General features: G+C 44.9%; 1 protein-coding gene across 1 annotated transcript in view; it reads right to left on the bottom strand.

The window, feature by feature from the left end:
• Window positions 1–4514: 4514 nt before the first annotated feature.
• LOC126485074 (uncharacterized) overlaps window positions 4515–27205 on the bottom strand; it is a 172908-nt gene continuing 150217 nt past the window's right edge. The window contains exon 6 of the mRNA XM_050108677.1: window positions 4515–4784. Within this exon, the coding sequence (XP_049964634.1) occupies window positions 4515–4784 (270 nt within the window). The remainder of the gene's footprint in view (window positions 4785–27205) is intronic.

Below are 27205 nucleotides of genomic sequence, written 5' to 3'. Positions count from 1 at the left end.
TAGAGTCATCTTCTCAATCAAGTAGCTCCTCAGTTTGCCTCACAACGGCTGAGTGCACCCCGCTTGCCAACAGCGCTCGGCAAACCGGATGGTCGCCCATCCAAGTGCTAGCCCAGCCCAACAACGCTTAACTTCGGTGATCTGACAGGAACCGGTGTTACCACTGTGGCAAGGACGTTATCCATACATTTACCATCTTCCTGTTTATTTAAAATGCTATGGCTGAAAAATGAGATAAGAGTTGCCTCTTTCCACCGTTCACAGCACCTTTAAAATTTTCCCCAAAAAATTTGGGGTGCGAACATTCTCGTGCTTTTTTGAATGTGAAACTCACCTCGAGCTCCCCTAACTGTAATTCACTCACATCCACTAGTACATCGGTGTAAGTCGCTCGTACCATCCACTCGCAGTTGTCCCATCTCCCTCACTCATCCAGTCCAACTCATTGTCGATATCTCTTTGTGTCTCACTATCCCTCACTGCCTCCCGTCTCCCAGCCACAGTCTCCTTCGGTCTGTCGCACTACTACTGGCCCATCTCGCTGTCACTGTCTCCCTCTTGGCCACTCTTCTGCTAATATAGCGTTCCTTCCTTTCCACTGCATCTCTTCTTCTGTCACAATTTCTCTCTTCCTCGTTGTCACTGTCATATACTGCGTCTCTCATTATTGCTGGCACTCATCCACTTCCACTTTTTTTGTTATTCCTTTCTCCTCGCACTGGCTATTTCGCATTTTTCCTACTGTCTTGTCACTGTCAACTATGTTCCACTGCCATTGTGTCCCTCCCATTCTCTCACACTACTACTATCTCCTTCACTCACTGCATAACACAACCACTGTCTACTATCTTCCAGTATTTACTACTTTTCCGTCTCTTTGCGCTGTCACTGTCTCTCTCTCTCAGCATAAAAATGCCTGAACACGTTTGCATGCAATAATTTTTGGGAAAATTTGTAATGGTGCTGAGGAAGGTAAAATGAGACAGCTGGTACCCCACTTATTAGTCAGAATCTTTTAAACATAAAGGAACATCTTCGCATTTTTTGTGCTCCAGTAGGAGCATCTTTCCGCCGGTTTCCTTCTTTTCCCCGTTGCAGCACGCTATGTAAATCATATGAAAACAAATGCGTTGCTCAGTAAAATTAGTTTACTTACGTGAAATTGAAATACTGTAGAACTAATTTTACACCTCAGACCGGATTTTACGTGCAAAAAAATTTTCATGAGCTTCAGTACTGCACCATATGGTTCCCAGATGATAACGAAGATACTTTACTCCATAATATTCCACGCTACGTCACTTCATAAACTGTTTTTAGCCTCGCAACTGATTTTAAGTGCATATTTTAAATATATAACTAGGATAAATGTGAACCTCTATATCCTGGAAACGGATAAAGACATGAAAAAAATTTCACGTTTGTGTGTGACAGGGATCTTAGCTACACACGGTAAAAATTTCAACCATCTGTCTTTAAACACTCGGGGTGGGTTTTAATCCGCTGGTAACGGCGAAAATATAGTAAAAAATGATTTCTGTGGGGCTTTCTGAGGAACTGCCCATGAACTAAAGGCGCCTCCAAGAGTCTTATCAAGCCCACCATAAACCACCTCAATTGGGAAAAGAACCAACCGATTTGTTCCATTTGCCTAAGCGGGAGGAAGTACAGTATGTAGTATTCATACTTTGACCCTGTGCCGCAGGATGGATACACCACTTCTGTTGGGTATACGAATGGTCCCTAGCCGAAGGGCTATCGAAAACACGTGAGCCTACCAATAGAACCCAAGGTATGAGCACCGGAAAATCCCCTTTGTGTACGTGGCGTTTTGGAACATATTAGGTAAGCACGCTGTCGCATGCATACCGATTTGGCCTCTGACATACAGTACGAAACACAAACTGATGACATCACATGGGAGCAGATAGGCATAAGCTTAACCAAGGATTTTCAAGCCTGTTGTTGATTGACATATACTATTTATTTGTTTTCTTTAGTGTTTATTTAGCCCATCCAGATTAGGGCCACAAGGGCCTCTCTTAGTGCAAGAACAGAAATTAAGCTTGTAGTGCTGTAGCACTACGCTACTGCGTACGATACTTATTAAAGCCTGTACTATGGTAAGTTGACGGGCTTCACCTTATAAGAAAGGATTTTGGTATATATGTTGACCGCGTGTACCAGAATGGAGGCAAAATCAGGCTTTCACCCACTCAGTAACAACAAGCAAGCCCGAAGTGCAACTACACGTTATGACGGACAAGAAACAACACAGCAGATGCTACCAATTTGTTAATAATACGGTCGCCAGCCTAATTAGGCATTAACTGAGTTTCTTCCCTGTACAAGTTGCTGTACTTTCATACAAAACAACACGTACTAACACTGCGTAATATGGTAACTTTTAGAACCAGAAAATCTACTGAACTAATAATTTCACTTTCTGTACTAATATGGACAAGCCATGAATACACAGCAATACACTATAATGTTTACTACAAACTTCGTACTGTCCATTGATCTGATTAAAATCGGGCATAGGTTACCCTAGAAATAGCACTTTCCAAACACACATACAATGTCAATTTTGAAAAAGGTAAAACACTAATAAATTTTGGTTTTATATTGACTTTAACTTTGCTGGTCAAATCAGTTCAGTACACTTCAGAATTTAAATGAATAGAAAAGAAAAAAGGGGGGGGGGGGACCCTGAAACTGTTATGATCACTGTACTGAAATTTTAATTATTGAGATCATGAAGCACTCAAGATTTCCAATATATCATCTACTACTCTTTTTGTCTTATTTCCTGCTCATTTAATTACCATTTTATCTGCCTCAAATAATTAAACTTCATTGCTAAACCAATTTCAACAAATGGTTCAAATGGCTCTGAGCACTATGGGACTCAACTGCTGAGGTCATTAGTCCCCTAGAACTTAGAACTAGTTAAGCCTAACTAACCTAAGGACATCACAAACATCCATGCCCGAGGCAGGATTCGAACCTGCGACTGTAGCGGTCTTGCGGTTCCAGACTGCAGCGCCTTTAACCGCACGGCCACTTCGGCCTAATTTCAACATTATATTCCAACTTTGCCAGACCTATATATTCATTAACAACAAAGTTCTTTAAACATCATTTTAACATAGATAGGTCTGCAGGTAATTATTATTAACATAAACTTTAAATCTTCATTTCGGGACACTCGGATTGCACATCATGTGGAAAGGACCCTGTCTAGGTTAGTGATGAGGATAATTAAATGATAGGACAGTCCTGGTAAAAGTTAAGTTGTTATTGAACAGTCAGGAACAAAAGTAACACTGGTCCACACGAATACAGTACTAAAAGTTTCAACCTGTTCGTGTCGATGCGGCGGTTGGCGGGCGGCGAGATGGCGAGGCGCAAAGCACACATACAATCACAGCTATGGCTCTTGATGTATCGGCACTTTGCTTCTTCTTAGCGTCGCAATACTTTTCCATTTAGTGCCTATGGAATATAGCCATGCTGTATAGTCGTCGGAAACGGCACATCCGAGGCTCAACGAAATCACGTTTTCCAGGAGAGCCTCCTCGATCCAGAACGTGTTTCTCAGACCGATGCCCAACTCCGACTACTACTGCTGAGCCCGTTATGCCGTGCCGCGCCCGTGTGCATTTTCCCGCGCTCGCCTGCCATCCACCTTTTACCGCTCCCCTACAGACAGGGTATTCACCAAAGGTTTTGCATTCCACATATCCTAATACATTGCCTACGTATGGACCAGGCGCACAATTACAACTTTAACATCTTACAACAGTTTCAACATTTCTTACATTTCCATTTTGTTATAATATTGCTTGCAATTTGACATAAACATTAATATTCACATCGAAAATTGTTTACAGTTTCTTTAACATAATGACAAGAAAAGAAAAAAGAAATTAAATCAGAACATCGCTTACACTAATTTATCGAAAATCAGAAGAAAAAATTATGATATGTACAGTGGTTGTTGTTACAGTGCGCGTGGCGACTGGCGGCGCTGTCCGGCGCAGCTATACGCGCCTGCGGAGGGAGGATGCTGATCAGTCCGCTGGTCGAGGTGCGGCAGTGCCATTACGAGCAGAACATCAACCGCGGGCCGGCCGGGGTGGTCGTGCGGTTCTAGGCGCTACAGTCTGGAACCGCGTGACCGCTTGGATAGAGTCCATTCACTCTGGAACCGCGCGACCGCTACGGTTGCAGGTTCGAATCCTGCCTCGGGCATGCATGTGTCTGATGTTCTTAGGTTAGTTAGGTTTAAGTAGTTCTAAGTTGTAGGGGACTGATGACCTCAGATGTTAAGTTGCTGCCGATTCATAAGGAGTGCTTCCGATGGATGACCACTCTCGCGGTACGGACAAGCCTTCGCCTAGTTTCCAGGACCACTGTTTTCTCTGTTGTACGGGAGCTAGTTTTACTGGGCGCAGTTTTTGTGCGTCCCCCCGTGGCCGGCAGTCGGCAGCTGCTTCCCTGCGGACACGTCAGCGACCCCGGCGCAGACGGCCCGGCGCGGCGCGGCCCGCCCTTGGACGGCCGCCAGCTCTGGCCGCAAGTGTTTTCCCGTGAGTCAACAGCTGGGATCGGCGGCGGCCGCCGGGACCGCTTAATCGGCTTAGGGTCCAGGCGGGGCGCGGCCGGCTCGGCACACGGGCCGACTCGGGCGCCAGCTGAGCGTCGGGCCCCGGGGGCGGACCGTTCCGACTCCCTCGCCTAATTACTGCCCGCAGCTCTCGGCCGTTACAGGGCGGGCCCTGCAAACTGACACCGGCTCCGTCAACCACCTAATCAGCTGGCCTGTGCTCCGCTACCCCTGACGAGAAAGAGCGAAGATTATAGTTACCGTTCCATCGATACAGGGGTCATTAGCGGGGGATCTCCAGTGGTGACTATGCTACGAAACTCCTCCGTGCAACCTCGATGGTAATGCAGCTGTTGTACATTTCGGTATTTCAAATTTCTGCAATGTTTCATTGGAAATAGTATGAATGGCGTTTCATATTTCCAAGCGTTACTATCTTTAGCTAAAAGGGTTAATCTCTCTCTTGTACAGCAAGGGAGAGGGTGTTGTTACGAGTGGCCCGTATCCTCTTTCTACACCACAAGTACAGACGTGGATTAATTCGGTTCTTTATTTACATGAACTGGAACGTTTACATAACTTGGATAGAGTCCATTCACTCTGGAACCGCGCGACCGCTACGGTTGCAGGTTCGAATCCTGCCTCGGGCATGCATGTGTCTGATGTTCTTAGGTTAGTTAGGTTTAAGTAGTTCTAAGTTGTAGGGGACTGATGACCTCAGATGTTAAGTTCCGTAGTGCTCAGTGCCATTTCAACCATTTGATAATGTTTGTGGTACAAGCTCATTAGTAATAGTCACAGTATAGTAAACTTAACTGGTCGCTATGTACTGCCGTAGCATGTGACGAACTAGACCCGCTCTGTGAGTAAACTGACAGACGCCGGGATGATTAAGTGAGGCCCCGCGGCAGCGGCCTAAATACTTGCTGTCGAGAGGGCGTTGGCGGCAAGTTGCTTGTGGGTGAGTCTCTGGCCTCTCTCGAGATAGGGGCGCCGGATCCAGCGCCTACTAATCGATCTTCACTTTCATCTTTGCCGGCTGGTGTGCTGGCGACAGCGTTCACTAGCACGGTTATGAACGCATCTCCATTAGCTCGTTGTCTCCATCTTCCACGTCTCTCGTAATCCAGCGAATAATGGTAAAAAAGAACTATGAAAGGGGTTTTTACGACCTGTCGAGATCATTGGGGAAGATGCACTAGCTCGGTTCGACGAACATTATCAGACCCACCGTTTCAAAGGAACCATTCTGTCATTCACGTGCAGAGATTCAGAGGCATCTAAGAAAACCTACATCTGGATAGCCAGGGAATGCGAGCCCAGTGTCGTACCTCTGCGCATGTCTCTCGGCAGGAACAAACTTGCTTCGCCCGTCTGCCATCGATTCGCCTGGCTGCAGGTCTCATCCACCTTCATTTCACATTTTATTATATCTTATCTCCAGTTTGTTACCGGATCACTTTCTTTTTAATCTCTCGGCTACTGAATAAGCCTGAAGAAATAGCAGTTTATGCCAGACTTGGATATCTGGTTTATCATGACAAGTCGCCTTAAGATTTTAGGTTCAAAATGGTTCAAATGGCTCTGAGCACTAGAGCACTATGGGACTTAACATCTGAGGTGATCAGTCCCCTAGACTTAGAACTACTTAAACCTAACCAACGTAAGGACAGCACACATATCCATGCCCGAGGCAGGATACGAACATGCGACTGTAGCAGCAGCGCGGTTCCGGACTGAAGCGCCTAGAACCGCTCGGCCACAACGGCCGGCTAAGATTTTAGAACATCCGTGCATGGCTCCACGACGAAAGTGAATTTTCAGTGCCTGTCGTGCTGCCGTCCTATTTCTTCTCTCTACTTCTAGAGACACGCAAACTTCTTAACTCGTTGTAGAGTGTGTGGTAGAGGATCCTTGGCACTATTCTTACCGATTTTTTTATCCTATTAAGTTAGCGCACGGAGTGAGAGAAGTAAGAATGTCTGTAGCGATGAACACTGCGCAGCTCTACACTTAACGCAGCTTGGTGGCGTTGTAGGCACGTGATGCGGTAAGGAGAGCATAGAACCGGTCGTTTCTGAATGAATGATTTATATCAACGTAACTAGTTGCGGACCTGTCAGCGTCGGCAAAAAGTTTTCTCATTCGTTCTATAATACAACGGAGTATTTATAGCTTTCGTGATTACAGAAGCTTCTACATTATATAGCTATTTGAGTAAATATTTTGCTTTAAATATTACAGCATGGGGCATGCATCATTGATATGTGACAAGCTAAAAATGAGCCATGTTGTAATACGTAAAGTAAAACGATCCCCCAAGTAAGTAAAGTGTAAAGACCTTGTATATAATGTAGAACCTATTGTCAAGAAGGAAATGATGATTCTGTTGTATTACAAGAAAAAAATTTGTAATTTATACGAGAAATCCATGCTGCCAACAGAAGATGGGTCCAGGCCCAGGGCTGTCCGAAAATACTGGAAGTACTGTGATATGGTGGGAAGTGGTCACAAGAACATTGTCGAACATGCTCAGCCGACCGCTGTGGCCGAGCGGTTCTAGGCGCTTCAGTCCGGAACCGCGCTGCTGCTACGGCCGCAGGTTCGAATCCTGCCTCCGGCTTGGATGTGTGTGATATCCTTAGATTGGTTAGGTTTATGTAGTTCTAAGTCTCGGGGACTGATGACCTCAGATGTTAAGTTCCATAGTGCTTAGAGCCATCTGAACCATTTTTTTTTTAACATGTTCGATAACGCTGGACGTGCCCTCATATTGCGGGAAATGGGAACACGTAATGCACCCTAGAACATTTGGTTGTCCACGTGGTATGGGGTGGGAAGCCATAATGTTCCATGGGCTTATTGGTGTTCGAATCTTTGAACATGATACATTCACCAGTCAACGGTAATGTGACACTATACTCCTTGCCTATGTGCGTCTTTTCAGGGGTGCATTCGGTCTCGACTTCATTGTTAAGGACGACAATGCTCGGCCGCATCGAACAGGACACCAAGTTTTGCGGCGAGAGGCTATTCGGCTTATGGACTGGCCTGCCGCTTTCCCATCGAGCACATATTTGATGCGCTGTGGATACGTATTGCGGCACTCCACATGCACCAGCGACCATCCACCAGTTCTCAACCGCGCTGCCGAAGGAATGGAATGCCCTAACACAACAACTCCGTGCCAACCTTGTGGAGAGCATGGGTGCTCGTTGCAGAGCATGCATTTCTGTCCGTGACGGTCACGCACCCTATTAGGAACCATGCACCGCCTTTTGTAATGTCCAGGGGACCATCGTAAAACTGCGTGACCCCAGTCTACTCATTGTCTCTGAATACAAGTGTCATTTCTGTTCGCCTTGCTACGTACTTCTTTAAGCTGCCGCCTGTACTATACTGAAGGATTCCTTTCCACGTATGGCCCGAGTGTCACCAAGCTATGTTACTTGGCACTGACAAATCAAGCGAAAGTTACTTTCGTCCTTTACTCCTGCACACCAGTCTAGCTTCGCTGCAGCCAGTCCTCTGTGACAGGTTGCAATTATTTCTCCTAGTGAGGCGAGCTTCCCGCGCTGCACAGCCCCGGCACGCCGCTGCCAATTAGCGGCGGACATGCGCTCCTGTCGCGCGGCTGCGCTTGCCGCAACGGGGTGAACGCTCTTCGGCCGCCGTCTCTCTCCACTTCCCGTCTCGCGGAGCTTTATTTCTGCTCTTAAGAATCCTCTTACAAGCTCCGCAATAAAACATGATAACAACGAAAAAGTCTATCCGTAGAAACGTTATAAAACAGTTCCAAAACCAGAAAAAACATACGCAGCTGAAACCATTTTCATAACAACTGATACAGCAGCAGTCGACAAAATGCTAAAGACAGAAAGAAGAATAATTACGACATACATAAATAAATAATACCGAGTAAATGAGCATTGGAGAATATTACACAAGAAAATAGAATCTGTAACGATCACGATCGGGAATAAATGTATCTCATTCTTTCGACACCTGACGAGGACACCATAAAAAATTAAAAAATTTTCAACAGTAAGAGCAGTATTAAATGGATCACAGAAATTAAGGAAGATACGATAGAACTCCAAATTACAGTAGACGGCCTAAAAAACAAAACAGAGAAATCAAGAATACGGCAAGACATTCAAACTAGACTCCAAACGAAGACCAATATAAAGGCGTACAGGAAGAGTGATTACAGACGAAGAAAGAAAATATCTGAAAGAATGGAGAAGTATTGGGAAAACAGAAGAGCAAATAAACCTTCATACGAGGGTGAGTCAAATGAAAACCTTAAATATTTTTTTAAATATTATTTATTGTGCAGAGGTGGTACAAAGCTGTATCACGTTTCAACATAATCTCTCCCACGTTCAATGCAAGTCCTCCAGCGCTTACAAAGTGCATAAATTCCTTTAGAAAAAAAATATTTTGGTAGTCCGCGCAACCACTCATGCACCGCGTGGCGTACCGCTTCATCACAACGGAACTTCTTTCCTCCCATTGCGTCTCTGACTGGCCCAAACATATTGAGATCGCTTGGAGCAAGGTCTGGTGAGTATGGTGGATGAGGAAGACACTCAAAATACAGGTCTGTGATTGTTGCAACTGTTGTACGGGCAATGGGGGGCCTTGCATTGTCATGTTGCAAAAGGACACCTGCTGACAGCAATCCACGTCGCCTTGATTTGATTGCAGGCCGCAGATGATTTTTAAGAAGATCTGTGTATGATACACTGGTTACAGTGGTCGCTCTAGACATGTAATGCTCCAAAACGACGCCTTTTTCGTCCCAGAAGAGAGTCAGCATAACCCTCCCTGCTGATGGTTCTGTTAGAAACTTCTTTGGTTTTGGTGATTAATGGCGCCATTCCTTGCTCGCTCTCATCGTTTCCGGTTGGTGGAAGTGAACCCAGGTTTCGTCCCAAGTAACGATTCTTGCAAGCAGTCCCAAGTAACGATTCTTGCAAGGAAGCCATCACTTTCTCCTTCAAGGCGCCGAAGGAGTTCTTCACAAGCATCATTACGTCGTTCTCTCATTTCAGGAGTCAGCTGCTGTGGCACCCATCTTGCAGACACTTTGTGAAACTGGAGCACATCATGCACAATGTGGTGTGCTGACCCATGAATAATGTGTAAACATGCTGTAATGTCATTCAGTGTCAGTCGGCGGTTTTCCTTCACTATGGCTTCAGCTGCTGCAATGCTCTGTGGAGTCACAACACGTTGTACCTGACCTGGACGAGGAGCATCTTCCACTGAAGTCACATCATTTGCAAACTTCCTAGTCCATTCGTAGACTTGCTGCTGTGAGAAACATCCATCACCGTACTGAAGCTTCATTCGTCGATGAATTTCAATAGGTTTCACACCATCACTACAAAAAAACAGAATAAGAGAAAGCTATTCTTCCCCAGTGCAAGTCGCAAGTGGGGCGGCCATCTTTACACTGATACTGCGACGGTATGTGTGCATCTGCACTATGCTGCCACCTACAGGCCATTCTGCACGCTGTTTGTAGCACGCTTACCAACTTAACAGGATAACGGCCCGAAATTTCGACTTGTTATTACAAATTTAAGGTTTTTATTTGACTCGCCCTCATATAATGATATATCCTTGTATAATAATAAACATCTACATCTACGTCATACTCCGCAAGCCACCTAATGGTGTGTGGCGGAGGGCACTTTCGGTACCACTATCTATCCCTCCAACCCTGTTCCACTCGCGAATAGTGCGTGCGAAGACTGATTGTCGGTAAGCCTTTGTATTGGCTCTAATTTTTCGAATTTTCTCTTCGTGGTCAATACGCGAGATGTATGTGGGGGGGGGGGGGGGGCGGAGGGGGGGGGGAGTGTTGTCCCAAAACTTCAGTAGTACATCTCTCCGTGATGCACAACGCCTCTCTTGCAACGTCTGCCAGTAGAGTTTGTTTAGCATCTCCGTAACGCTCTTTTGCCAGCTAAACGATTCCGTGACGAAACGCGCCGCTCTTCGTTGGATCCGCCCTATCTCTATCAGTCCTACCTGATAGGGATCCCAGATATATGAACAGTACTGAAGAACTGGGTGAACAAGCGCCTTATAAGCCACTTCTTTCGTGGATGAGTTACATTTCCTTAAGATTCTTCCGATGAATCTGAGTCTGGTGTCTGCTTTTCCCACTATCTGTTTTAGATGGTCATTCCACTTAAGGTCGCTCTGGATAGTTACGCCTGGATATTTTACGGCAGGCGCTGTCTCCAGCTGTTTGCCATCAATGGTGTAGATTTACAGTAGTAGATTTCATTTCCTATGTATGCGCAACATGTTACATTTATTTACGTTCAGGGTCAACTGCCAGAGCCTGCACCATTCATCAACTCTCTGCAGGTCGTTCTGCAAATTCTTACTATCTTCTGGCGTTGCTACTTTGGTATAAACAACTGCATCATCTGCGAATACTCTTAAAGAGCATCCGACGCTTTCTACTAGATCATTTATATATGTATTGTGAACAGCAACGGTCCTATCACACTTCCCTGTGGTACTCCGCATATTACCTTTACAACTGTCGATTTAGTTCCATTAAGAGCGACGTGTTGAGTTCTGTCTGCAAGGAAGTCTTGAATACAATCGCAGGTCTGCTCCGATACTCCGTACGCTCTCATTTGGTTTCATTAAACAGCAATGTGGGATTGTGTCAAATGCCTTACTGAAATCAAGGAGCACGGCATCAAACTGAGAGCCGTTTTCTACTGCGCTGTGGAACTCGTGGAGGAACAGGGCGAGCTGAGTTTTGCATGACCTGTTTGCGGAATCCATGTTGATTTTTATAGGCTAGATGTTCATTTTCCAAGAACGTCATAATTCTTGAGCATAGCCTTGTACAAGTACTGTGCTATTGAATCATTATTAAACAGTATTGTGTTATTGAATAACAACACTTGTGTAAACATAGACTAGACTAGAACGGTTCAATGAAAGCCATAGAATAAAAAACAGAAAATCAATAACAACTGCCGTTGAAGCTATAAATAATTTTCATGCGGAACATATATTTGACTAGTGGTTAATCTTACAATTGTATTTTGGCCAAGAAAATACGAGGGCGTGCTGAAAAGTAATGCCTCGTTTTTTATGTGAAAACTCATAAGCTTTTTAAATAAATCAACATTATTAACATCCTCATCTTTATTCTTCGTATCTACATATTTATTTCTTAAAATAGTCATCGAGGCGTTGAACATATTTGTCCCAACGGGAGACCACTTTTTTAATGCCGTCGCTGTAGAATTTTGGCTTCGTTGGCGGAGCCGTAACCTCACCTCTGCTTGCACTGATTCATCACTATCAAAGTTAAGTCCTCGTAGGTGTTCTTTAAGTTTTGGAAACAGATGAAAATCAGATGGTGCTAACACCCAAACCGGCAGATGTCAGACACTCACATCGGTACCAATCGATATAGTATCAACCAAAACACCGTTAATTAAAAGTAACACCAGAACTACGTATGTTTTGCTGCGGTCCGTAGTTCTGGCGTTATTTTTAATTAACGGTGTTTTGGTTGATATTGTATCGACATTCATCGATTGGTAGCGATCAGTGTGTCTGACATCTGGGAGGTTGGGTGTAAGTCGCGACTGGTATGGGCGATGATCGATGACACTCAATCCAACGCGCCAGATGTGCTCATGTGTGGTCCGGCATTATCACGCTGAAGAAGTGTGTGCTCCGGGTTGTGGATGACCTCTTGGAATTCGAAACTCGATTACAGCACGCTGTTATAACGCTCCGACATAGGTATTTTACACAGCGCCATGTTACACGCTGCTATTCGAAGCCCCTTATCGGCAGATGGATACAAACATGTTGACATGAAGAATATAGAGGTAGAATGTTAATAACGTTTGTTTTATTTAATAACCTTTAAGACTTTTCACATAAAAAATTCGGAGGCCTTTCTTTTCAGCTCGCTCTCTAAGTAACTGCGCGACTGTCTACATGACATTTTACCTGTTGTCTTTCGGTGTGTGATATTACAAAGAGCAAGTGAATGAGGAACTTCTTCGTAGTATGAGATGAGTTTCAAACGTAAGGCACGACAGTTTTGAAATAGAGCGAAAGATGCGCAAACAAAAATGTCACTTCCCCACACAGAATCTCTATCTATTTTCCTACATTGTCACTATCTTTCTCCGAGCACTTTTGATAACATGAGTAAATTTTAACCCTTTACAAAGGATTCCTGTGTCCTATAAATCAGCTAAGCAAGAAATGAAGTTTTTAACGCTTCACCATCTTCTAAACCGGTAATCAAGTCATTTCATGAAATGTACGAAGAGACGATAGTAACTGGACGCTTGATCTGGTGTCCGTTTTCAGAAAAGTATCAAATGTATGGACAGTGGAAATAGCTTTGTGAAACATTCTAAGCCGCGGGTCAGGACTTTTCCTGGCCTTAGCTTACTACGTCTTCGCCGGCCGGTGTGGCCGAGCGGTTCTAGGCGCTTCAGCCTGGAACCGAGCGACCGCTACGGTCGCAGGTTCGAATCCTGCCTCGGGCGTGGATGTGTGTGATGTCCTTAGGTTAGCTACGTTTTAGCAGTTCTAAGTTCTAGGGGACTGATGACCTCAGATGTTAAGTCCCATAGCGCTCAGAGCCATTTGAAACATTTTGAACAATGTCGTCACTTCCTGGTGACACATATCAGTATCGAAAGCGTTTTTTATGTTCGGGGCCCATGAAATCAATCCAGAAAACTCATTTCTTGCTACAAAAAAACACAGTTGCTATAAATTTCGTTGAAGATACCTGTTTTGATGTTCTTGAATAGCTAAAAAATCAAGTTGAATGTACGCGCTGAATAGCTAAGACATCTGGGTAATGGCAATTCTATCGAGCAAGAAATGGATGTGTTGAAGAGACTGCAATCGATTGCAGTAAGGCAGGATGACAAAATTGTCATCCACTGTGGCGCATCTGTGCTGCTACAAAATCATGGTCCAGCCGTATGTGGGGTTCAGCAGTCTGGGGCCTTGATGCTAAGTTGGTGTAAATAGCGTCAGGGTTCGATTCCCACTTCAGGCAAAAGTTTTTAATAGGCACTAGTTATGTTATTTATCCCTCGTTTACCAAACGAAGAAGATACGATTCCACGGTGGTTCCAGATTCACACTAAACGTGATGTCCCTTCCCTACCCACTACAGGTTAGGTTGGGCCACGGCGGAGGTCATCAGTAACCTTTCTTACATTAGCATTTTTATTTTAGTTGCAGACCCAAACGACATGTCACAGGGCACGTATTCTTTCTTTTATTTCAGCCTGAGGTGTTGAATACATTGCTTCTGATTTGAGATTCGAACAAGGATCTACCCTTTCGGGGGATTTGATCGCCGACGACTTAGCGCTATCAAATTGTTGTTTGTACAAGATTCCAAATTCTTCAAGGTCGCCAAGTAAGGCGCGTGTCAGGGTTACGATTCTAGTTCGACACAAAAATTTTCATAACGTTCTTTCAAGCTTTAACATCAGCACGTCCAACTGCTGGTGGAAATTTTTAAAGTCTCTAAATTTATTGTTAATAACAGTATGTGACGGTTAGGATTCCCAATGAGAAACAGATCTTTTCGTCAGGTAATTTCAGGTTCAAACATGCCACTCCTAGCTGCTGGTGAGAAAGAATTCCGACAGTTAACGTGTCTGCGTGCGTAGTCAACGACGATACGTGCGGGGTTCTATTTCCAGCATTCACTGCGTTTTTCGTCACGTCATTTCTAGTTCAAACATGCGCTATTGGCGAACGAAACCTATATTTCATGTCCATTCATGGCTAGAAAACCACGGCGATAGGCACCGGGTACGAATCACGGGAAGGCAGTCATTATTCATTTTTTCATCATTGCAGTTTCGAACATCTTGCTACTGCTGAGAAAATTCGATATCAGGTATTTGTTTGTGCTTACATAACAATCGGATTAGGTGCTGGGTTCAGATCACCGGTCAACACATATATCACGTCATTTTAAGTTCTTTACTTCGGAATTAAACTGTATTTAACATCTTTCATGGTTAGTTAACAGAGACATTATTTGATGGATAGCCGTCTCAGTTCTGTACAAAATTTTTCTTCGGGTAATTTCAAGTTTAGATTTGCTAACCGATACTGGCTAAAAATGTGCTATATCACGTCCCTTTAAAGCTAGTCCTCCATCACCATCAGCCCTTTGATGGAGTATTACAATATATGAATAACTTTTATTTTTTTAAAGTCACTTTGTGTTAGATAACAAGTGGTTTTCGGACTGCACACAGGTCAACGAGCCATCGTGAATATAGTTAAATTACTAGTGATACATTGCTGATGGTGAGGTAACGACAAAGTGCTTGACGTTGTTTATCATCATATTTCTAACAGGTTAGTTGATCGATCAGTTCATGCAAAAGCACTTGCTGAGCGAACGACGGTTAACAGATGGCTGCAAAATCTTGTAGAGACCAATAATACAAGAATGACTGATACGTTAGACTCTACGTCATTATTTGTGACAGGTACTAATGAGATGATAACCCTTTAGAAATGTCACTTATTGTTACAAATTTGAGTTTACAACCGTTGAGGACTGTCTCAGTTCTCCCCCGATACTTGTAGTGTCGTGGTATTAGTTTACATCTGAAGTTATTGCCATACAGAGCAGAGTTTTCTAGGGGTCACTTGTGGTTACCGTTTTGTGTAGTAAAAGGACTGTACCGAGAGGAGAGTAGAGGACCTGCAAGACAGTTACTTTTTGTGGGTTGCATATAATCAGACGGAACGACATTCAGGCCATGCGGTTACTTTTCAGTACGATAGTACATTACATTCCACACGCACTGCCGAGTGGCGCATTCTGACAATTCATCTGACCTACAGTACGAGCCTCAGACACTGTCCGTTCGTTCCAGCAGCTGGACAGCTGGCACCATGGACCAAAACGACTGGCACTCTTCCGTCAGCACTGCGCTGCGCACGTGAAATGAATTTTAAAGGATATTTAGTAGATTACGTCCTATTAGCCCTTTTTTTCAATATCTTCTTTAGGAAAGAAGATTAGTGGACTGCGGCAAATTGGCCTCTTTTCCTTAACAATTACCGAAAGAATATAGAAGTGAACGTCCCCTCGACGCAGTTATCAGAAAAGGACAATCGCTTGGATCCACCACGAATGAGGCAGAAAATAGCACGTTATCGTCTAACCAGTCTCGGCTTTCACGTGAAGTGATGAAGCGACGGGAAGCCTACAAGGAGTGGACAAAAATATGGAAACAGCGTAAACACAACGCATTTCCGCGTCTAATACGGTGTAGGAAAATCGTTGGCTTTCAAAACCGCTTCCAGTCGTCACGGAATGGATAAATACAGGACCTGCGTGGTTTTCAAGCGAATCTTACAAAATTCTCCCTGCAAAATAGTGGCGAATTCCAGGTAATGGTGATGTTGGTGGATAGCCATCCCGCACTCTTCTCTCCAAAGTAGATCAATAAGGCTCAATAATACAGATATCTGGTACTGTGGTGGCCAGAGTAGATGCGACGATTCATCCTCGTGTTCACAAAACCAGACCTGGGTAATGTGATCTGTGAGGAGAGGTGCACAGCATCACCACTGGAGAACAAACACTGTATCGTGGGATGGACCTGGTCACATAATCCTTGGCAGTAACGCGCCTTGCAGAGTTACAATGGAGCCGATGGGATAATAAGATGCGACTATACAAATCATCGCCGAAGCGCCGGCGTGTTTCACTCTTGGGACATAAACTCGGCCAGAAGTTCGAAACATTGTAAAACAAGACTAATGCGACCAAATGGCGCACTTCCATTGCCCCGTAGTCCAGGTCTTATGGGTTCGGCACCACGTTTTCCTGTTAAGGGGATTTGCAGCACTTATGCATGGTTTTGATATGCCAACCTGTTCCAAAGAAAAATGGTCTTAACAGACAAACAGACAGACGTATAAAAAATTACAAAACATATTTTTCGAGATGTATAATTATAAATTAACAATTCTTCGACTTTTTTCCTTTACTTGCACTGTCAAACTTGCTTCTTGCAAAATTTCATGATTCTGTGTCTACGGAAAGTATTCTATGGGTTTTGTCGAGTGAGTTTGCGAGAAACAAAATATGTGACGTAAATGGCCGTATCATTTAATTAAACTGACTTAGAAGCTTAACAGTTTTGCACCTCCATAGCACCATAAACATTAATACATTATGTGATCAAAAGTATCGGGACACCCCCAAAAACATGTTTTTCGTATTAGGTGCATTGTGCTGCCAGCTACTCCCAGACATTCCATATCAGTGACCTCAGTGTCACTTGTGTCATAGGTGCGTACGCCAGATTTCCACACTCCTAAACATCCCTAGGTCCACTGTTTCCGATGTGATAGTGAAGTGGAAACGTGAAGGGACACCCACAGCGCAAAAGCATACAGGCCGACCTAGTCTGTTGACCAACAGAGGCGCCGATAGTGGAAGAAGACCGTAATGTATAATAGGATCATTAGACAGGAATTCCAAACTGCATCAGGATCCACTGCAAGTATTATGAAAGTTAGTCGGAAGGTGAGAAAACTTGGATTTCAGGGTCGAGCGGCTGCTCATAAGCCTCACATCACGCCGATAATTGCTAAACGACGCCTCGCCAGGTGTAAGGAGCATAAACATTGGACGATTGAACAGTGGAAAAACGTTGTGTCGAATGACGAATCACGGTGCACAATGTGGCGACCGATGCCACGGTGTCGGTATGGCGAATGCCCGGTGAACGTCATCTGCCAGCGCGTGTAGTGCCAACAGTAAATTTCGGATGTGGTGGTGTTATGGTGAGGTCGTATTTTTCATGGAGGGGGCTTGCACCCCTTGTTGTGGCACTATCACAGCACAGGCCTACATTGATGTTTTAAGCACCTTCTTGCTTCCCACTGTTGGAGAGCAATTCGGGGATGGCGATTCCATCTTTCAACACGATCGAGCACCTGTTCATAAAGCAAGGCCTGTGGCGGAGTGGTTACACGACAGTAACATCCCTGTAATGGACTCACCTGCAGAGACTCCTGACCTGAATCCTATAGAACACCTTTGGGATATTTTGGAACGCCGACTTCGTGCCAGGCCACACCGACCGACATCGATACCAAACCTTCCAGCAGCTGATTGAACGTATGCTTGCGAGAGTGGAGAACGTCGTCAAGGGTAAGGGTGGGCCAACATCATACTGAATTCCAACATTACCGATGGAGGTCGCTATGAACTTGTAAGTCATTTTCAGCCAGCTGTTCGTATTCTTTTGATCACATAGCACATAGTGGGTGTGACATGAATGTGAACTTCCACAGAATAAGGGCTCTTGACAGACAGACGGGTAAAAAGCGATCCTCTAAGGGTTCCATTATTACAAATTGACGTAAGACACTTTGGATGACAATGACGTTTATTTCTTGTAACGTTTTAGAAAACTTTTCAGACAGAGCATCCATTTGCTCCCATACAACGTAACGAAATAAGCCGTTAAGTCCAGTACTCGCAACATGTATTAGGAGCGAGGAAGAAACACACGAAAAACGACCAGTGTCAGAGAGAGAGAGAGAGAGAGAGAGAAAGAGAAGAGAAGAGAGAAGGGGCGTAAAGTTTGAAGTCTGTAAGTAACAACGCTTTGGGAGAAGAATGGCATTCTGAGACAGAGAGAGAGACGGAGAGGGAGGGAGAGGGATTGGCGCGGAAAGTTTGGAGTCTTGTCAGTAACGAGACATTGGAGCAAGAACAGCATTCTGAGACAAAATAATATGGTATCATAATGATATTAAAATTAGGAAAAAACAGCAACCAGTCATTATCTCACCACTTATTTACATTACGAATTAAACTCTGTCATTTACGAGCTGTCTCTGCTGATACTCAGAACTTAAGGAGCTCACTTCGTATTGTTTTGATGCTGAAAGTGTTCGCGAGTGCGACATTCAGCTCTGCAGTGACTTTCGCAGCTGCCGTCCACTTATTTTTCGTCACAATCCTCTTCAGTGCCTGACTGTCACAATGATTGAACACACAATCACACACACACACACGCTGTGACTTAGCGGATATTGTTTTTCCGCTTTCCCTGTATGCAGCATAAATCTTCGAAACGGTACCTCTTGAAACACCAAACACTTCGGCTTCCTTGGTTACTGAAACACGCACCATACGAGCGCGAACACTTTGCTCATGTCCGAATCCACTTAGCTCCGACATAATGTGCACACAGCCTCACAGAACACTGCACTGAGGAAGACCGACACTTGCTACGTATTGAGGGCGTTGCACAGGTGCCGTTAGTGGTGAGACGCAATAGCACCAACCATACCCCGCAAGACATCTGACGGAGGGTACTTTGAGTACCTCTATCGGTTCGCCCTTCTATTCCAGCCTCGTATTGTTCGTGGAAAGAAAGATTGTCGGTATGCCTCTGTGTGGGCCCTAACCATTCTGATTTTATCCTCATCGTCTCTTCGCGAGAGGAGCAATATACTGTTTGACTCCTCGGTGAAGGTAAGTTCTCGAAACTTCAACAAAAGCCCATAACAAGCTACAGAGCGTCTCTCTTGTAGATTCTTCCACCTGAGTTTATCTACCATCTCCGTAACGCTTTCGCGATTACTAAATGATCCTGTAACGAAGCGCTCTGCTCTCCGTTGCATCTTCTCTATCTCTTCTATCAACCCTATCTGGTACGGATCCCACACCGGTGAGCAGTATTCAAGCAGTGGGCGAACAAGCGTACTGCAACCTACTTCCTTTTTCTTCGGATTGCATTTCCTTAGGATTCTTCCAATGAATCTCACTCTGGCATCTGCTTTACCGACGATCAACTTTATATGATCATTCCATTTTAAATCACTCCTAATGCGTACTCCCAGATAATTTATGGAATTAACTGCTTCCAGTTGCTGACCTGCTATATTGTAGCTAAATGATAAGGGATCTTTCTTTCTGTGTATTCGCAGCACATTACACTTGTCTACATTGAGATTCAATTGCCATTCCCTGCACCATGCGTCAATTCGTTGCAGATCCTCCTGCATTTCAGTACAATTTTCCATTGATACAACCTCTCGATATACTACAGCATTATCCGCAAAAAGCCTCAGTGAACTTCCGATGTTATCCACAAGGTCATTTATGTATATTGCGAATAGCAACGGTCCTACAACACTCCCCTGCGGCACACCTGAAATCACTCTTACTTCGGAAGAGTTCTCTCCATTGAGAATGACATGCTGCGTTCTGTTATCTAGGAACTCTTCAATCCAATCACACAATTGTTCTCATAGTCCATATGCTCTTACTTTGTTCATTAGACGACTGTGGGGAACTGTATCAAACGCCTTGCGGCGCTCCAGGCTCCGCTAGCATCTGTACTGGTGTTCAAGTATGCACTTCTAGCGATGTTTCCATATTTTTGTCCTACCACTGTATGTCTGTAATGGCTTTCCGGGGATTTTAAACTCGTTGCTCCCCTAGACCTCGGTTTCGTAGCCGCCAACGTCTGTATTGTACAGTTACGTGTAGTGTCATTCCACGTTAGGTGCCAGGACACGTGGCTAGATCGGCCTGTTTCCCTTCCCTTTCCGTGCCGGTGCAGCCGCTCAGTGTTGTCGGACCCTCACTTATCTCCGTCAGCCCTCTGCCCTGAGTGCTCGCCCTCCACTGCGGCCCTTTATTTTAAAGATAGCGAGCCAGAGTATCGCAGCTTTTAAAAGGATACTTCAAGAATGCTCCCCTTTTTTGTTATTCCACTATTTCGCAGACCATTTGCCTTAGGAAACAATAGAGGGCGCTTCAGACGGAGATAATTCCAGTTTTAAACAACAATCGTTGTAGCGCCGGTTCTCGGTAATCGAGCCGAAAATAATTGCCTCGGGAGAACCGTCCGCTACCGAGAATTTTGAAACGGAGTGATCTTCTACTTCAGCTATTAACTTCGAGTGGATTTTTTTGCGTGGCAGTTTAGAAAAGTGGAGGAGGAGGAGCTGGGAATCAGATTATTACAATTTCATGAGGCAGTATACGATTACTTATTCCATTACGACAAGTATTCTCATCAGCTGAACTGCAATTGTGACGTAATCAACAACACTTCGCTAAACAAACAGTTCAGAGAACTGATCTCTTACGAAATACGTATTCTAGTTTGTGAGGCCTGACATTATCAGGAAAAGAGAAAGCGATCTCAACGTAATTCATTAAAATTAGAAAAATTAGACATAAAGCCTTTATTACCTATACCATAATTTACGTTAGACAATTAAAACATAATGACTAATTTCGGTTGTGTGCAACAACAATCATCAGATCTGTAAAAAGAAAAAACGGCCCAGAAAAATACTGAACAAAGTAATATTCAGTTTAAAAATGTTACGTCTGTCACCGTCGCATAATTGTAGGAGGCCGCGCGGTTTGAGGTGACACGTCACGGACTGCGTGGCCCCTCCCACCGGAGGTTCGAGTCATCCCTCGGGCATGGGTGTGTGTGTGTGTGTGTGTGTGTTGTTCTTAGCATAAGTTAGTTTAAGTAGTGTGTAAGTCCTAGGACCGATGAAAAAAGTGGTTCAAATGGCTCTGAGAACTATGGGACTTAACATCTGAGGTCATCAGTCCCCTAGAACTTAGAACTACTTAAACGTAACTAACCTAAGGACATCACACACATCCATGCCCGAGGCAGGATTCGAACCTGCGACCGTAGCAGTCGCGCGGTTCCGGACTGAAGCGCCTAGAACCGCTCGTGGGACCGATGACCTCAGCAGTTTGGTCCCTTAGGAATTCACACACATTTGAGCATTTTTGAGTTGTAGGAGAATCTGGTTACCGCACGAAAGATCCAGATCAGAACCACAGTACTCTTACGGAGTTTCCCGTTAGTGAAAAAACGGAAATAAGGTCCACTCAATCAGTTTAGGGGCTGTTTGAGCGGGAACTACTGGTTCTGTATTGAACGCTGACATTGACGGCTAAGCTAGTGGTTTGCTAACCACCTGACCTCTCTTTATTGACAATCACGGTTCACACGGGCTGAGATACCGGAGGCTCTCTCTCTCTCTCTCTCTCTCTCTCTCTCTCTCTCTCTCTCTCTCTGTCTGTCTCTGTGTGTGTGTGTGTGTGTGTGTGTGTGTGTGTGTGTGTGTGTGTGTGTATCAGCTAAGCCACATAAATTACTCGTACTAAAATTTGAAAGTCCCTAACTTACCCGAACCGATAGAGCTTCAATGCCTCAAATGCCATTCTTCCTAGAATCATAGCAATAATTTATAGAGCGAGACGTAGTCAATTAGAATAGACGCATGGAGATGCAGCGCAACTGCAGCACAACTCCGGAAGGGTACTTGCGCGACTGTAAGAACTCACTCAGCTGGGGTCGTCTCGGGTCAGATAAGTAACTACAAAGATAAAGTGAACGGCCAGTGTAATAGAAGAATTTACTGTCGGTATGGATCTATCAAAATGGAGATATTACTAAATAAATTGTACCAGAAATCTTGTGTTCGGCACGAAACAGTCATGTCGAGAACGTTGGTGTTGTTGTTCTTATTCTTCTATTCTTAAGTTCGAAGACTGGCTTGGTGCAGCCTCGCTCGCTATTCTCTCCTGTGGAAACTACTTACTGCAATGTATATTCATTTACTGTATTCGAACTTTGGCTTTCCTCTACAGTTTTTACCCACACACACTCCCTATCATTATTGAACTGACCATTCCCTGATGCGTCAGAATGGCCGTGTCCACCAATCCCTTCTTTTCATCAAGTTGAGCCATACATTTCTCACCCCCCTCTTCATTAATAATCTCATCCACTAATCTAATCTTAAGTCAAAGATTAAGCCAATACAGATGTGCAAACTATGGAGTGGGAGGAGAAAATCACATCTTTCAAAGATTGTAGGATGTTCCAGAATCTGAAATATCTCCTGATACTGAGTGCTAAAATACATACGTCATTTTTGTCATCACATTCTACCTGCAGTCTCGCTCTGGCAGCCCCAATTGGCTGGTAGACATGTGCTGCCAGCCAGCAGAATAAATAAGACGAGTTGGCCTCGTGTCCCTAACAAGCCACGTGCTGCCGAATAACAAACACGGTTAAAGGCGTGGATACTAATGTTGTCTGGCAAGGCCCGTTAATAAACTGCCGGAGGGAGGTGCGGTCCAAACAAACAGAACCTGTGGAGCCGGCGAGAACGTAAACAAACGGAGCGGATCTGTTCACATCGCTGAGCCTTCGGCTCGCCGTTGTCAGTCCAGTGCGTGGCTGCGACCCCGGCAGGCAATCAAATGCCTCTCTGCCTCGGACTGGCACCCGACTCACCCGCTGCCCAGCATTTAACGCCCCAACTAATCCAGTCGGTAATGCTCTACAAATATCAATACCTAGATGGGTGCATTCATACAAAGCAGGCATTTTGTGACCGCGTTCACCTGTGCTACAAACAAGTAACAGCATAAATATCGCAATGTTTGTGTGTTAAACGCCTCTGAGAATCAACGAAGCCACTCCTAACTGGCGGAGTTCCATTGTTAATGTAAATAAGTGATAAAATAATTACTGGTTGCGCATATTTTGCTAATTTTAATGTCATTATGATACAAAATTGTCTTAGAAAGCTATTCTTGTTCCAATGTCTCCTTACTTACAGACTACAAACTTTACGCACCCGCCTCCCTGTCTACGTCCCCCCCTCCCTCCCTCCCTCTCTCTCTCTCTCTCTCTCTCCCTCTCCCTCTCCCTCTCCCTCTCCCTCTCCCTCTCCCTCTCCCTCTCCCTCTCCCTCTCCCTCTCCCTCTCCCTCTCCCTCTCCCTCTCCCTCTCCCTCTCCCTCTCCCTCTCCCTCTCCCTCTCCCTCTCCCTCTCCCTCTCCCTCTCCCTCTCCCTCTCCCTCTCCCTCTCCCTCTCCCTCTCCCTCCACCTCTCCCTTTTCCTTTTTCGCACCCGTCCTTTTCCGCGCATTTCGCCCTCAGCTCTAATATCTTTTGAGAGACTCTATTTAACGGCTTCTGTCATTACGTTGTATGGCAGCAAAAGTCTTCTTTGTCTGAAAAGTTTTCAAAAACGTTACAGGAAATAAACGTCCTTGTCTTCCAAAGTGTCGTGCCTCAGTCTGTAAAAACGGTACCCGTACAGGATCGCTTTGTTCTCTCTCCGCCCGTCCGTCCGTCTGTCTCTCTGTCCGACTGTTAAGAATCTTTTCCCTCTGGAGCCAGTTTTTGTACCAACTTCATATTTATGTCACGTATTAACGTCCTGTGGTCCTATGGTGGTGCAAAAATGTTAAGCTTCTAAGTCGGTTTAATCAAATGATTCGGCCATTTATGTCACACATTTTGACTCTCGAAAACTCACTGGGTACTTTCCATTGACATGGACTCACAAAATTTGGCAAGAGGCAAGGGTTCACAGCACAAGTAAAGGGAAAAAAACGAAAATTGTTAATTTGTAATTATACAACACGAAAAAATATCTTTTATACTTCTATCTGTCTGTCCCTCTGTTAAGACCCTTTTTCTCTGGAAAAGGTTGACATGTCAACTTCAAATTTTCGTCACATACGAAGGTCTACGGTCTCTTGGCGGTGCAAAACTGTTAAGCTTCTCGAAAACACACTCATCAAAACCTATAGGATATTTTTCGTTGACCTAGAATCATGAAATTTGGCAAGAAGCTAAGTTTCACGCTGCAAGTAAAGGGAAAGATCCGAAACTGTTAATTTGTAATTAAATCACAGGAAAAAATATTTCCTTTGTCATTTGTTATCCGACTTCAAAACTGAAATTTAAAAATCCTCGAAAGTGTTGGAATGCCTGGGACCGCTAACTTGTCAGTACCAGTGTTGATAATAGGTAAAAATCGTCAGTATCCTCGATTGCCGGGATGAATAAACTGTCTGCATACATTAAGTTCGTACGGTATCTTCAGTTCGCGAGTCCGGCTAAAAACTGATCATACCTTTTCTTCCATCTGACACCTTCGTCGCCCGTGGAATGCAACAGCTATGAAACTGTCAGCAATCAACCGTTTCAGTGGTAAATTCGTTTTAGAACTTTGCTTCCATGGTACCGCTGCTACATAAGCCGGGTTGATGACAGGTTTACCTTCTTTAACTCCACCCGGACAGGCTACTTCTCAGGCAAGTAGCTCCTCAGCGGGCCTCACAAGAGCACTCGGCACACCTGGACGGTCACCCATCTAAGTGCTAACCAAACTCGATAGCGCTTAACTTCGGTGATCTGACGGGACCGGCGTTACCACCACGGCAATGCCGTTAGTTTTTCCTTATGTAGGGACAAGACAAATAGCCTTTAAAATATTGCGAAAATTCGTACTTCGGATGTAATTCATCTAGATCGCTGACTGTAACATTTGAAATAAATCACAATTTCTCACTGCAGGGCATCTGGCGCGAGTAGGGGAACGTCCCACGGGGCGGAAAAGAGTCGTTGACCTAGCGGCGCTGGTGACCGCAAGAGTGTAATCGTTGCTCGGGTCGTGTCTGGGAACTAGAGGTCCCAGAGGCGCTATTGTTCTGCCGGTCCCGAGAATTATGCGAATGACTGTTTGTGCTCGGTGGTTTCTGCGAATTAGAGTTACAGCCGAAGCGAATGTCGGCAGTGAGTCGGCGCTCCCATCTCCCGGCCGCACAATGGCTGCGCACTGTTGCAGAACTCGATTCGCCCGGGCCTGCGGAGTTTATTCTGGTGTCCCACTGCTCGGCCTGTTTTGCTAGCTGCCGGGGAGGGACAAGTAGCCTCGGTAAAAATAGGCCCTAGTTCATCTCTGACGCCCCTCGGCTCTGAATGCTGGAAATGTTGGAGGGACACAGCCTGCGTTATGAAAGGCCTAGCTGCCTCCTTCCAAAGAATTGCCACTCTATCCGGAAGAAAACTAGCTCGCAGGAGCTACGTTCTCCTCGGTGAGGGATAAAGTACAGAGAGCACCTCCGGAACTGGTACTACGACGAGAATGGCACAACACCGAGAAGAAAGGTTAGTTTTTAGTGACTCGTCGCGAAATGCTTATTCCTTCTGTGCCTCGGAACCTGCGCTTCTGGCCGCTGCCAGAAACCGGCAATCTCGGCAATCAGCGGCTCGCGGGACGAATTAGGCCAAGTGCTGCTCCACAAATTTTAATCGGAAACGTTTATCGGAGGATCCGTTGTTCCGCACGTAAAATCAGTTTAAATAAGCGTCGCAGCCTCGCTTTGATTCGCAAGACATGGTTAAACCTCTCACTATTTCAAAGTCAATAATTGATGCCCTGTTGAAATCCAGTTCATTTCAGAAGAGATCCAATCAGTGGACTGGAATTGGTTCACCGCTAACAGTTCAGTACAGTAGTACACGGTCTCCAGATGCCTTCTACAGTTGGAGTAACGAACGATGGCGCTCGAATTTAGGCTCGTTCTGCGCAGCTAGGTCACGCATTTTCCGACAGCCAGTGAGCATTCAGTAGTGTTCTGGGCCCTCTGCTGTGAACGTCGTAGCCAGCGCGAGCACTGAATGTGATCGAAGCGAGTTGTTTATTGAATTTTTATTTCCTTTGTTGCGGGTTAGTTTGGCTTAGTGTGGTGGGGTGTCAAGTCCTGCACAGGCTAGCGTTAGCCTAGTTTACACGACGACACTAGGTAGCAGGCAACTGCGCTACCGGCCACTGCGCATGCGCCCCGCGCATTTGCGCAACTCGTTGGTGAAATTAAACACTTTCGGCGTGTCCCAACTTTGGCGATACTAGTTGCATGAGTTTTGAGGTTATGCGTGTTTGTAGTGTGTAATCGAACTGAAATATGAAGTGGGGAACGGAGAATAATGTTCGCTTTTTGAATATCTATGCTTTGCTTAGGTGTTTGTGGGATTTCAGTGATGCTGAATACAAAAAGAAGCAAAATATTGCTGCACCTGAGACCTTCACGTGCGATCAGAACATAGATAGTTTGACAATATCTGAGCTGCAGGGCAAAATGTATTGAATTAGGAGCACATGTATAACTGAACTAAAAATATAAGCAAATTTTAATTCTAGCTGTGGAAATGCTCTCGTCTACAAGACTAAAATCCCATCGTTCGAGTTTGCCGACACTCTTTTTTTATGAAATATTGTTGACAGGAGGGAATAAGTTGCATTCTTCTTTCAATATTCATCTATTTCAAACGTCGCCGCAGTGCTCCCCATTCAGATATGTTGGAAATTTGAAATATTGCCACTGTACAAAAATGGCTCTGAGCACTATGGGACTTAACATCTGTGGTCATCAGTCCCCTAGAACTTAGAACTACTTAAACCTAACTAACCTAAGGACGTCACACACATCCATGCCCGAGGCAGGATTCGAACCTGCGACCGTAGCAGTCCCGCGGTTCCGGACTGCAGCGCCAGAACCGCTAGACCACCGCGGCCGGCGTGCCAGCTTTGGATCTTCGTTAAAAATTATTTCAGCAAGGATGCTGAGCAACCGATCTGACGTCTTTTCTTCATACAGTCATGCTTCGAAACATGTTTCTTATTTTTTTATTATGCAGCGATTCCA

The sequence above is a fragment of the Schistocerca serialis genome, chromosome 6, assembly GCF_023864345.2.
Source record: "Schistocerca serialis cubense isolate TAMUIC-IGC-003099 chromosome 6, iqSchSeri2.2, whole genome shotgun sequence".
Lineage (NCBI taxonomy): Eukaryota > Metazoa > Arthropoda > Insecta > Orthoptera > Acrididae > Schistocerca > Schistocerca serialis.
The sequence above is the reverse complement of the archived record's forward strand: the minus strand, read 5'-3'. Positions and strand labels throughout refer to the sequence as shown.